General features: G+C 35.6%; 2 protein-coding genes across 4 annotated transcripts; one reads left to right on the forward strand and one right to left on the reverse strand.

Annotated features, from left to right (window-relative positions):
• Positions 1 to 62: 62 nt before the first annotated feature.
• Positions 63 to 2,669, forward strand: LOC147764182 (pentraxin-4-like). Its single transcript, XM_086999474.1, has 3 exons — positions 63 to 1,109; positions 1,594 to 1,992; positions 2,234 to 2,669. Exons 1-3 carry the CDS (start codon positions 1,028 to 1,030, stop codon positions 2,479 to 2,481), a joined length of 729 nt encoding a protein of 242 aa, XP_086855600.1. The 5' UTR covers positions 63 to 1,027; the 3' UTR covers positions 2,482 to 2,669.
• Positions 2,670 to 3,548: 879 nt separating this feature from the next.
• LOC106181748 (long-chain fatty acid transport protein 2) lies at positions 3,549 to 12,837 on the reverse strand. Of its 3 annotated transcripts, none has more exons than XM_013566218.2 (12): positions 12,649 to 12,837; positions 9,769 to 10,000; positions 9,106 to 9,247; positions 8,713 to 8,823; positions 8,242 to 8,463; positions 7,620 to 7,778; positions 7,075 to 7,199; positions 6,541 to 6,732; positions 5,983 to 6,076; positions 5,514 to 5,712; positions 5,021 to 5,118; positions 3,549 to 4,714 (listed from the first exon to the last, which is right to left on the reverse strand). In XM_013566218.2, exons 2-12 carry the CDS (start codon positions 9,988 to 9,990, stop codon positions 4,398 to 4,400), a joined length of 1,881 nt encoding a protein of 626 aa, XP_013421672.2. In that variant the 5' UTR covers positions 9,991 to 10,000; positions 12,649 to 12,837; the 3' UTR covers positions 3,549 to 4,397. The 3 variants fall into 3 exon arrangements, with proteins under 3 accessions (XP_013421672.2, XP_086855598.1, XP_086855599.1); XM_086999472.1 differs by lacking the exon at positions 12,649 to 12,837 and adding an exon at positions 12,377 to 12,471; XM_086999473.1 differs by lacking the exons at positions 8,713 to 8,823; positions 12,649 to 12,837 and adding an exon at positions 12,377 to 12,513.
• Between the last annotated feature and the right edge of the window lie 804 nt (positions 12,838 to 13,641).

Raw genomic sequence — 13,641 nt, forward strand, 5'->3', positions numbered from 1 at the left:
CCATATGCAGTGGTGGAATCAGGGGGGGGTGGGGTGGCAGGGCCAAGGGAGCGAGGGTCGGTTTCGTATCCGAGGCTTAATTGGCATTCCTAAAAAACGGATCCCTCCTTCAAATAATCCTGGATCCGCCCCTGATGTGGAAAGATAAATGAATGAGTAAATAGATCAATTTCTGAATAAACAAATCGACAAACAGTTCATAAATTCAATGAAAAGGTAGGCCTAGACAAATTAGTAAATGAATAAACAAACGAGAAATCATCATTTTTTTATCATAGGAAATCACAATTACCAGTACGCGAGTCGTGTTTGTACACAAAAAGGGTTTGTTTAGGCACAATTTTATCTGTTAACAACAGATTTTATCTTCATTCCACTGAATGGAAGGGATATGGGTATGCGATTAAGTAAAACTACAAAAGAAAATGTACAAATAAAAGGCTTTGCCACACAGGGTATACGAATATTTAGCAATCAAACCTAGCAAACTTTCGTCACTTAAAATTCGACCAAAATAATCATCGACGATAAGTTATCTTTTATCTTGTAGGTGAACTCGTGTGCTTATTTAGACAGTAGTGGCAAAGTCTGCTTACTGAACAATAGTACTTTAACATGGCGAAGTATATGTTGGCATTCGTTGTGTTGAGTTTTTTTTTACAAAAATTCATTGTCTGCAGTAGGGGAAAACAGATGCAGTATGCAGCTTCAGAGATGGTCAGTGTAACTATCATATCAGCCTTGCCCATCCACAGGGACAGTGTACAAATCAAATGGTAAAAGAATCAGTACACGACAATATGGCAGCCATCCTGGCCAATCTCACGCAAAAGATTGATTAAATGGGCGTACCATTGACCTTGGCATCTTCTCTTCTGGACGTTCAATCCAAGTACCATGGGCTTGTCGCAGACAACATGAAACTAAAGAGACGGCGTCAGAACTAGTCAACCAAGTTGCTGAACTTAAGAGGCAAAATAAAGCACTGAAATCGCAGAGTCAAGCGACTGAATTGGGTTTGGTCACAATGAAAAATATGCTGTCCGATTTATCTAAGAAATGCACTCTTATTCGACATGAGCTGGACCAACTCAACAGCAGCATCACAGGTAAAAGAACAATATATAAAACTGCTTTCAAAGGTATTAAAATCAAAAAGAAGAAAGTTGTCGGCGAATAAGAAATTATATTGAAAACACGTTTGGGAAAGGTGGAGGTAATGCTTTTCAATGAATGAATGAATCAATCAATCAATGAGGTATAGTTGGTGGAAAAAGAGCTATACATCACAATGTTTTTTTTTTGTTTTTTGTTTTTTTTTTTGGGGGGGGGGGGGAGGGGGTGGTGTATTTATCAAAAGCCTTAATTTTTAAATATATCCGAATACACAACAAATGATTATGACAACTGTCAAAAGGTTGGTGTTATTAATTTATGTAGCTCTCCCTGAACTGTAATTTCTTTCAGACTGATTTTTATAAGAAACTACATGGTTTGATACTTACAATACGTAAAAATAGTTCAATGCTTAAGCGTGGGAAATTTTTTAAAATGAGATAATCTTAGACTGCGTTTATACGTCTGGGTGTTTAGGTCCAGCCATACCGAAGACCTCGGTCCTTCGTTTTTCTGGAAATTCCACTACCAACTGGGCAGTACTGAAACCGTTGTCAACTGGAGCGATGGTTGAGATGACCATTTGTGTTACCATAAGAACACAGACCAACATATTCGGTGGACTCCTTTCTCACGCTGTCCAAAACGATCACAATCACATAAGGATCCACGGGTACCCGGCCGGCCAGCTTTTAGGATTGTCTAGGATTGATTTGTATTTGAACAGAAATCCGTATGTTGCAAATCTTGCCGATGGAAAATGGCATTCTGTCTGTATTACGTGGGAAAATGGGGAAGGCAACTGGCAATTCCTCGTCGATAATATTGTGAAAAACCACGGGTCTGGAATATTGAAGGGAGGCTACCGTAAACCAGGTGGGTCGTCAAATAGCTAATACAGTATATTATGTGCAGGACTGCTGCCAGAAAGGTTTTGTCTTAGGAGTGACTTTGTAGCAGTTTTCAACAAATTAAACTGTGGCCGTTTTTACGTCTTGTTATTTTGGTATATGCACAACATATTAAAAATATATGTAAGCAAGGTGCTTGATAAGTTTAAGAATTCTCAACTGAATGCCTCTTAAAACCGGCGTTTTTTTAATGCTTCACATTTCAGACGGAGTGTGGGTGGTTGGTCAGGAACAAGACGCTGTTGGCGGTGGATTTCAGATATGGGATGCTTTCAAAGGAGATATTGCATCCATTGATGTGTGGGACCGAGTCATTGACGTGCCGACTGAAGGGTGTAGCCAGGGCAACGTCATTGCTTGGCCGGGACCGTCAGCCATTGAACTTCACAGTGTACCTGTAAGCCAAGAATGCGTAGCTGTCTGCACAAGCCGTCACCGTAACTGCCAAAACTGAACTTATTACCATTACCCGATTTTCTTTAATGCCAAGACAGAACCAAATGAATGTTTCTCCAAGACCTTTCATATAACTGATCAGTATAATAATACACATTAAATGAGTTTTTATCTTTCAATTTATTTCTACAATCTTTAAAGTTATAATTTCAATTGTTGAAATGCTTAATAAAATTATTGCTTTTCCTTTTTTTCCTTTTTATTTTCCGCCGCTTTGAATATTGTAACATTTTTTTGGTTACTTGGTTTGTATGGATTCAAAGATGATTGTACAAAAGTAACAAAAAATTAAAAAATAAAATAGTTTCAGTCCTCAATTTAACAAATCTCCATTTTGACCAACTCTTTACGGGAAATGACCTGTATATATCTTACACTTTATTTCTACTGGCACAGTTAGGAAAACCAAGTAAGTTGCTCTCATCCACAGAAAATCCCCCGTGGTAATCCTATGTCTAACGATTATTTCCCTCCACTGAGAGTACACATAATTAAAGCACTATACACAAACACAGGACGTTTGTTAGACACAGAAAACCAAACAAAATAAATTGAGTCAAGTATTTAAAAAACTGTGATTTGTTGCCAGTAATTGAGAACTATTAGCTGGGTCTTGGGTAATAACATGAAAAATGTAATAACATGAAAAATAAAACAACCTGAATAGTGCTCATGTATGATGGGTACAAGACCGTCTTTATAGTATGCATGGATGTTGATAGCATAAGTGTGTATTATATTTCAATGTACCAGGCATTTTGTCTCAACCGCTACTGCAAAGAGTCAGACCTGTTGACAGTAATTTCAAAAGTTTTTTTCTGAAAAGTTGATCTTTTTACCCCCCTCTTTGATGGCCCAATATGACAAAAGGTATAGAAATGTAGATCAAATCTGGAATTAGGTGGGACCTTTTCCAACCAAAAAGGCAATTCTTTTGGGCCTCCTAAACCTCACCGCCCACTGATCTGATAGTCATGTATATACATACATCGGTGCATGAGTAAAATTGAGTTTTAACTAAAAAAAACTATTTGAATATTAGAAGTAAAAATATTTGCACACCAGTTTGCCTTCCAGTAGATTAGTATAGTAGAGTTTATTTAACTTGATACCATGGTCTATTAGTTCATATACAAAATTATTAAGTCTAGATTGAATGAAAACAGGAAAAATGGCAACCTAAAATTATGGTTATAAAATAGACCTTGTAAAAGGAGTACATTGATAACATGGGAGTAACCTCCATAGATATGATGTGTCTACGTTCAACTTATTGGTCAGCTTACAATAGAGCCCCTTGTAATGGAAATTATGAGCTATTCCCGATTTCCAGGCTGCTGTATTTTACATCAAGCATCATTTCTAAAAATATTGAACCTTTTTCATCTTGTTAATCTTCCCACACATGTAATAAAATGAAAAATAAAACAACCTGAATAGTGCTCAATGGAATAATGCTGATGATACACTACTTTCTTAAGTACATGCTCCGACATAGGGAAATGGAATGAACTGGCATGTGACCAGTCCTCACTAAAAATGTAAGATTTACACAATTCACCTGATTTACATAATTCACAATAATGATCCACATAACCCTGAAAAAGTCTTAATGCTAACTAAAGTCGGAAAAGTCTCAGTGAATGAAGATATACTGATAATTAATGGGTTGTGCAAACATTTGTAGGGATATAATTACAAATGTTGTATAAATCTATAATTTTAGTTATACTACTGAGATATACAATTTCAAATATACTACTTAGATTTCAATATCAAAAATAAAAACAGATCTTAGAAAAAAATCTAAAACATCCACTGGTATTCCTGAAAAAACCCTGAACAAAAAGTAAAAATATTCTGCATATTTAATCAATCAACCAATCACTCAATCAGAGGGTCGTAATAAGCAATTCATATTCTAATCTTGTCACTAATGATGTCCCTGTACAGCTCCCCTGTCAAAGGCACATAGGTCTTCTTGGTGGCATCCAAAAAATAAAGAGGGTGAGGCACAGCATCAGGATCAAAGCCTTGTTTCTTGAACTCTCCTTTAACCTGTTTGAAGGTAGATGTGAGCACCAACTCTGGCTGGATGCGTAGAAAGAGGGGCCTGGCATAAGATGGCAGCAGTTCTGTGCAGTGAGTGTACAACACCTTGAGAAGACCAGATGAGACCCGGCCTGTGCCCTGCAGAGTTATGACTGACATGCCAGCCTGACCATCATGACCTGAGAAAGGAGAAAAAGCAAAGTCCAATACCAAATAGATTTGAAATTCATTTTTTTTTTTTGGTAACTTGGCTGATGATCACTGTTCAAGATGGAGATAGTTACTGGAGATAACTGAGCCCTAAACAAACTTAACATAATATGTAGACACAATTCTGCTAGGTAAGCTTGGTTATCTGCCGTATCAATTTATCCATTTTGTACATTCTTGTACAATTTTGAGAGAATAGGGTATAAAACTGTAAAACATTTTCATTTTTTTACATCTGTCAAGAAAGTTCAAATGTCAGTATCTGGTTAACACACCTGGGACTGGCACTCCGTATGTACAAGCATCTTCTATTCCCTCCACATCAGCCAGGACATTACTCACTTCTGTTGTGGAGACATTCTCACCCTTCCATCTGTTAAATTGAAAGGAAATCAGCTGGCATGTAGTAAAGATGTAGTCTTTAGGGTCTTCTTAATCTTTCCATGCTACTATCATAAATCTTTCTGTCTTTCTAAGAAATCGTTTGTAGCACCCCTTAACTGGTATGTGTTATATTCTGTTCAAGGAATAAAAATTTTAACAACCTTTGCTAAAAACTTTTACTTTTTAGTAAACGTGAATGTGAGGAATTCATGTGACAGCCCAGCGTTCCAAAAAAACACATTTTTTTTTAGTTTGTTGGTCAAAAGGGCATTGACTGTAAGATCTGTGGAACAGACATTGTGCTAATTATTTTTCTGTCCCAGATCTTTTATTTAATGTTTCTTACAAGTTTCACAAGATGTAATATTCTGGGCCCCTGCTTACCTAAAGGTGTCCCCAACCCTGTCACTGAAGTAGAGATAGTACTCTGGATCATAGTACAGCAGATCACCACTGTTGAAGTATGCATCACCCTTCTTAAAAACATCCTGCAGGATTTTCTTCTTTGTTTGCTCTTCTTTCCCCTTGTAGCCTTCAAATATCTGTCTTTTACTGATTTCACCAATCAACAGTCCTGGGGCATCTGGCAAGATCATTTTTATCTATATTATTATATTCTTTTTTGAAATTATCAAAGTTTTACCATGCTTATTCTAAACTTCCATAGAAAATTAATGACACCTTTACTAAACACTGCACAAGATCAGATGTATTGATCTTAGTTAATAATGTCCCTTGATAAAAAAAATTCAATGCAAAAAATGCCTTTGGAAATTTGAGCAATATCTTTAGGAAACAAGTGATGGGTGATAATAAAACCCTCATTTCCAATTCCATATTCATCTTATTTTACCTGGACCCACTGGAATGCAGAGACCATTCTCATCTCTAATCACCTCTTCCTTTTCAATGTCAAATTTGACCAAATATGCCTTCTGGAACAAATGCTGAAAATAAAGACCTTAGATTAATTTTTGTTCTGGATAAAGATTTTAAAAAATTCGTAAATGTCTGTGTTGCAAACCTTACTATCATTGAGTAACATTACCATTATAGTGCTCATGAAGTTCAAATTAAGTCATATGAAAAAGAGGATAAGTTTGTATGTGAAAGGGAGACTCATAGATTATTTTTTAGCAATCATGTATTTACAGTTATGTATCACAATTTCATCATTTACTCATATATTGAGAAAAAGCATGATTATCTCTATTTCTCTGACAACTATACCATTTAATTCTTCAAAAAATGAATTTTCTAAACTGTTTATAATATATATCATCTATAAATGTATGGTTTGGGACATTTTAGAAAGTCTTACACCTTGCCTAAAACCACTTACATACAACATACATATGACAAAACCCACAGCTTAAACCACACATAATATTGTACTGAAAATATACAATACCAGAATTGGTGACAATCTTCCGACAGCCCCAACTTTATTGAACAAGTTGAAGAATCCCACGTTCCCTTCAGTGCATGCATAGAATTCATTAATTTTTGGAATTTGAAACCTCTCTTGAAATTCCTTCCAGATATCTGCCCTCAGTCCATTTCCCACTGCACAGCGGATGGAATGTTTAGCATCATCTGGATGCTTAAAAAAATAGATACAGCATATACAAACTCATAAATCTAGACAGGTATCGTTTCTTAATTTTTGAGGTGCATGACAGTTTAATTCACATGACAGCATTACATTTCCTAGAATCAATTTTCAATGAATCTCCATTTCAGTACTTAAAGGTGCATTTTTTACTTTACTCTCCATGCCTACTGTAGGTCATTTCATTAATGATGATGAATGATTTGACAGCCATTATTTAAAATTTTTGTAAATGAGAATGTTTGACTGTACACATACACATGTACATGTAACCTAGGATCATCTACTTTCTACACATTTTACAAAAATAACAGCTGCCCAATGATATCCTACCCTTGGTCTGGATAAGAGATAACGACATATTTCTCCAATGTACAAGAAGTAGGTGGCACGCTGTTCTCTACAATCTTCCCAAAAGTGAGAAGCCGAAAACTTCTTTTTGAGTAAAATTGTGGCTCCTAAAATATATAATCCATTTTTGTCAATAATGGTAAAACCGATATACACATACAGTTTGTGGATAGATAGATTACTGTTTCAAAGCTTTTTCTTTAATTATATGATGATATACTTTGTGTCAAATCAGCACTTTTCCATTGCTCCCAATTTGGCTGCATCATGATTCTGATAATAAAACATTTAATTTTCAACAAGCATCTTAAAATCTGTGGACCAATTTGTGGCTTCTACTAGAACTGAGGTTTAGGACACTAGCTTTGGCATCTTTGCATATACTTATATATTAATTTTTCTGCTAATTGTCATATTCATTTAGCTTTTCAATTCACTATAGTTTTGAAAATGAAATTAGACTATAACTACTCAACCAGAAGTAAAACCAATTATTCTAGAGATAATTCCAACTAAATATGGTTTACCTTCAGTGATCACTCCACCTAGACCTATAATGCATGCAGAGCTGTGATAGAGGGGAAGTGCAGTGTACACTCTGTCATCATGACTGAATCCAGCAACAGGCAAAATGAATGAACCCCTCAAGAACCTGTACTGTCCAAGCACTGCTGGTTTTGGGAGACCTGCATTAAGATTTACGGTGTTTTTTATTAATGGAAAAAATGATGGAATTTCTTACTTAACAGTCATCTTTCTACCAATATTTCTTTTGCATGACAATATTATGTAATGGCAATGAAAAATAACATTCTAGGACACTATGACACCTTGTTTTCAAACACTCATGGTTTCCCAACAATAAGAATAAGATTTGTAGGACACACAAACAAACCGTAAAAGAAGAGCAAACTTATCTAATTTTTTAAAATAAATTTAGCAAGTTTCTTTTCAAAAGAATCAACCAACTGATTGTGTCCACAAGACCAAAATTGTTGCAAAAAATTATTTAAAAATTACCTGATATACATGAAACAAAATAAATAAAATGAAAAAAAAAATAATAAATAAATAAACAACATAAATCTTTTCATCCATATTGAGACATTGTCAGTTTTACAATCAAAACTATAGCAAACATCTTCCTACCTGTTGTTCCTGAGGTATAAATATAACACACTGAACTATTCCACTTTAAGCCACTTCTCCTGCTCTTTGGAATGGCAGCATTTGAAGTCCTGGACATTAAATCATCAAATGACTTAAACCCATCTTGCAATGTCTCTTGTGTTTGCCCCTGCACAAAGATGGATACTCCATTGTTCTTCAAGTCTGGCAGCACATCCTGAGCAGCCTTCAGAAGTTCATCACCTTCAAGGAATTTACATGAAAAACTATTACATACACATACAATCACTGACTCATGAGTGACCCCCCCCCCCCCCAAAAAAAAAAAATAAATAAATAAAATAAAAATAAAAATAAAAATAAAAAATAAAAAAAAACAATCACCAATTTCCATAAACAACATGAAAATGTTATGCAGTTAGAAAGTATTTGACCAAAAACAGCCTTAAACCATACACATTGTTTGTTGCATAATGTACGTTGTTTACCTACCTTTACCAATAACAAGAATCTTAGCCTCGCTTCTTGTAAAACACATCACCAGTGACTTTGCTCTCAGGTTGTGGTTTAGGAGGGCAACGCCAACACCAATCTTGAGTAATCCTGATACATAATATAATAATTTGATGATACTTTTATATCATATATATATATATATATATATATATATATATATATATATATATATATATATATATATATATATATATTTAAAATGAAATTAGATTTTGTGAAACAACAGAAATCGACTGAGATTCAAGCTTTGTTTCTGAAATGGCATGTATACCATTTTCATACTTGGTTTCTTCTGAAGTGAGATAAAGCCTTTGCAAAGTGTAACATAAAGTAAAAATAAATAATGGCATTTTAGAATTGTCACCTCACCTATAAAAGTCCAAATAAATTCAGGCTCGTTGTAGATCATGATGGCCACAGTGTCACCACACTTCAAGCCCCATTCTTCCTCGGCCAGTCTGGCTACTTTGTTGGATTGTTCATTCACGTAGGACCACGTGTACTCTTTGCCCTGTAAAGACCATAGCACAATCAGTTTCCATACAATTATCTGTTATCTGTTAAGCATTGTATGAATCCATATTACACACATAAAAAGTTTTATCAATATCTTCAGAAACATACACCCATGCATATTTGGCATTTCTTACTGTAATTTCTCACTAGATTGGAATAAAAGTTAAATTAGAGGCCTCTGTGCCAATTAAAGATAATAAAATGAATAAATAAAAAACTGGTTTGTTTAAACTTCTTAAATAACAAAAATAAGTTCCTGTTAACAAAATTTTGAATGGAAAGGTAGATTGAAGCTTATGTCAAAAAGTGTTTGTTTTTTAAAGAGTAAATAAAAATCATAAATCCTGAAATAATAATGTTTGAAACAAATGACGCTTTCTCCAAATACTAATAATACATACACTGAACTTATATACAATCTAATCTAATCTAATCCAACAGTTATAATCCATCAAATAACAGCTACTATTTTGAAGGTATAACCTCAATGTCAACTGTTTACTTATCAACCCTCACCTCAAACACAATCATTGGTTTGTTGGGAAATTTAGCAGCCTGGTCATCAAAAACGTCAGCAATCATCATCTGGTTTCTGACGCAGTACTCAAACTTCTTCAAACTCTTGATCATCTGTATGATGTAAGACAGATCCTTCCACACCCATGGCCATTTGAAGTGCACAAATAACAGCCCTCCTGCTATTCCAGCAATGGAGGAAAAAAGGATTTCAGACCACATTTCACAGAAGCTGAAAAGACATTAATTTGAATATCATTTGAAGAAAAATTCATGACATTATATTGCTTTTCAAATCAACTACAATTAAACCCACCTCAACTTTCTAAGCTTGAAGGTCCCCTACACACCATGTACTAACTATTCACATATCAAATAATGTCTCTGACAAGGGTCCTTGACGTTAATAAGTGGACTATTCATGAATTGTATAATTATTCTGATAAATGATACCAAGGGTGGAATTAAATGCACTACGCAGGCCCGTAGCCAGCAATTTCAGAGGGGGGGGGGGGGGGGGTCATTTTCTGAAAAAGTGGACCTTTTACCATAAAATCCGCAAGTACATAGACCAAATTTTACCCAGGGTGGACCTTTTCCCAGCAAAAAAAGGTTCTTTCGAACCCCTGAACCCCCCTGGCTATGGGCCTGCTACATGTTTGATGTATTCTACATGCATGTATGCTGAACATACAAATTGCTCCTTCAGTTTGGCACATGAGCAATATATAAATTATTTACAATGGATTAGTATACCACTTTAATTAATAGTTGATTCCGTGTGCTTGTAGCTAAAAAGTAATTTTTAAAACCTCCTTAGTTTAGAGAACCTCCAACAGTCATCATAACTTATATAATAATATGTATGATTTAGAGATATATTTATAGACATAATGAATTTCCATAAAAAGCAATCTGTAACTGATGGAAAATAGCATGTTAATTTAAAATGTATCTACAATTAAGTTTCAATATATTCAGATCTATGTCTATTTGTCAGGTTGCATGTCAGCAGTTAATTGAACTAAATTCAAAATGCAACTGGTAATTGAAAGAAAATAGTAGGTTTATTTCAAATGTATCTACAGATATGTTTTAATTTACACAGATATGATGTGACAGGATGCAAGTCAGCTTTGGAAGTTAATTTAAAATGGAAATTAAGGTTTAAAAGAGGAGAGTGAGAGATAAACAGAGAGGGAGATACATAGATAGATGGCAAGATGAACAGACCCACATAGTGAGAGTCTACAGGGTTTTGTAGAAATAACCATGAACTATGTATAGAAGCATAAAATTACAAATGTTTGTCTCAGCTGACTTAATTATTGATGCAAGGCAACAACAGAAGAACTTGAAAAACCATGCAAAATTATATGGGCCCCAAATACAACTGTATGTCCAAGGTCCAGTCACTACAACTAACTTGCTTACAGACGCCTTATGAGGATCAGATGCAAGCATAAAAGATCATTCCAATTGAAACCATTGGTCTACATACATGTAGATAGATCCAACTCTGCAGGGACTCTTGCTGAATGCAATCAATTTTACATACACCTCATCCTTTACGTAGACCCATTATTTCCAGTGGCAGATTTATAGGGGGGGGGGGGGGGGTCAGGGGGGAACTGACCGTCCCTTCAATTTCTGGTCCCCTCTTGTAATTAGCATTTTGACTAGCTGAATCATAGTTCTAAACCATACCAAATGGCACTGTTCACCCTTCAGCGGGGCCCGAACCCCCCTTCAAATAATCATGGATCCGCCCCTGGTTTCAATGGGAATGAGCCTTAATTAAGGTGGTTAACAGAGGGCAATCTCTATTATTAAACTCCAGAAACTAAAAATAAGGATTAAGACAACTGTTTTCTGTGCCTCACAAAGTTAAACACTGTTACATCCCATTTCCATAGATTTTTAGATCGATCTATCCCTGTGGGGAGTCTCACTAGATTACTGTCAGCTTGGCCGGCTTAAGGGTCTGTCCCGCCTACTAAAAGCTGTAAGGGGGTAATTAACTATGGTGCCCGCTTGGCTGACTGCAATTTAGCGTGAACCCCCAGGGAGTTAGGTCGATCTAAAACTTAATCTTTAGATCGATCTAAATCTCTGGGAAAGCACCCTTAAATGTAGATGAGATGAAAAAACTTGACATACAAAAGCAAGAATGTAGGGTCTCAGGCTTAATTACTATGGTTTAAATTATACCATCTAATAAGGTACATGCAGCCCTATTATATATGTCACTTATGCATGGAGGTGGGCTAAAATGCCCCACCTCCTTAATATCCTGGACCTCCAAGCATTAGATAATCAGTGCACTTGATTCTCTGTAAACCACTGTACACCTCCCTAGAGTGCAAACTGTAAGTGGTGTAATGAGCAACCTGCACTCTCGAACTCGTCCCCAATCCCCACAGATATATGTTAAATTGTTTTTATATCTAATTACACATTTTACACCAGACATCATGTAATTTTCTTATGCCAATACTTTGCCTCAGTTTTCGGCCTAACTCAACCTACTTTGTGTATCTAGCACACACAGACGCGCGCGCCCGACACACATGCATGATGATAACAAGAATGTACATTCTCCACGTACTGCATATATGTTTGTTGGAGCTTGTAAACACACCCCAGCTCTCTCGTTGCTCGACCCTTCTCATCTAATTTACACATCATATGCTTAGCCCATACTGTCCATTTTAGACCGATCAAGGTACATTTGTCATACATGTAACCGTAGTCCTGAGATGGAGAGCTTGGGTGAGATTCACATATTCCTACTATTCCTACAGAGTCTGTACAAAGTAATTATATTTCTGCATCTGACTGAAAAGTAAATATGAATTCGTGTCACTAAAATACACTAACCTTCCCAATAAGCAGAGTAAAATGTTGTTGCAGCACTCCAATCTTCATGAATCTTCGCTTCTCGCCCTACTTTGGCTTGACCTATATTGCCGCCTACATTCAAAGTACTTTGCATTCAAACAATGTTCAGCGGACTATGAAAGGAGCATTTAGTTCCACTAGACTTTACGGTCAAACGTGAGCGACGACCGACAAATATTTTGTTACCCCCATTCCCCACAAAAATAATAATATAAAATAACTAAAATAAAATAAAATAAACAAAAAATAAGAATAAATAAATAAAATTGGAAAAATCCGACTGGTGCTCTGTGCTCGGACGGGTCTACATTACAGTAGTCACACGAACTAATACGTAGGCCTACCCAACTTAAAAACATGTAGGACCAAGTAGGCTATAATAAAAATTAAATATAAGGCCTGGCTTTTGCCGTGAAAAAACATGAAAAAAAATCTTATACGTAAGTTTGGCTCATTGTCGTGTGTGATCCGAGTGGGTGCAGGCTTCTCCATTGAAAATATCGGAGTTCAATGTTCATGGATGTTGAACCCTATATATGTAAACCTAATTGAACAAAGATGACAATTCAATTTCAATTTCAATTTCAGTTCATTTATTTCTCCTCGACGGAGTCTTGTGATATCAGACTATATTACGTTTGGGTGGTTTTCAGTATAAAGAAAGCAACTTAATTAATTTGATCTCAAAACTAAATTCTTAATTTATTTATTTATTGTATTGTTTTATTATTTTACTCTGTATATTGCTCCAAAAGGAAAATGATTTCCGATTTTTATAATTGGCTAAATAAACTCTTATCTTATCTTATCTTATCTTAACAGCCAATTCGTTTTTCAAAATTTCTCTTGGGGGGTTTTAGAGCCCTCTATGAGAGTCCCTTCTAGCTGGTTGAAAAGTTTGAAGACAGGGCCCAAAGCGGGGGGATGCAAGGATCTTGTACATGTAAGTAGGTGCACGGCTCACGCTCCAGT

Source organism: Lingula anatina, chromosome 1 (genome assembly GCF_051362555.1).
Source record: "Lingula anatina isolate TDL-2025a chromosome 1, LinAna3.0, whole genome shotgun sequence".
Classification (NCBI taxonomy): domain Eukaryota; kingdom Metazoa; phylum Brachiopoda; class Lingulata; order Lingulida; family Lingulidae; genus Lingula; species Lingula anatina.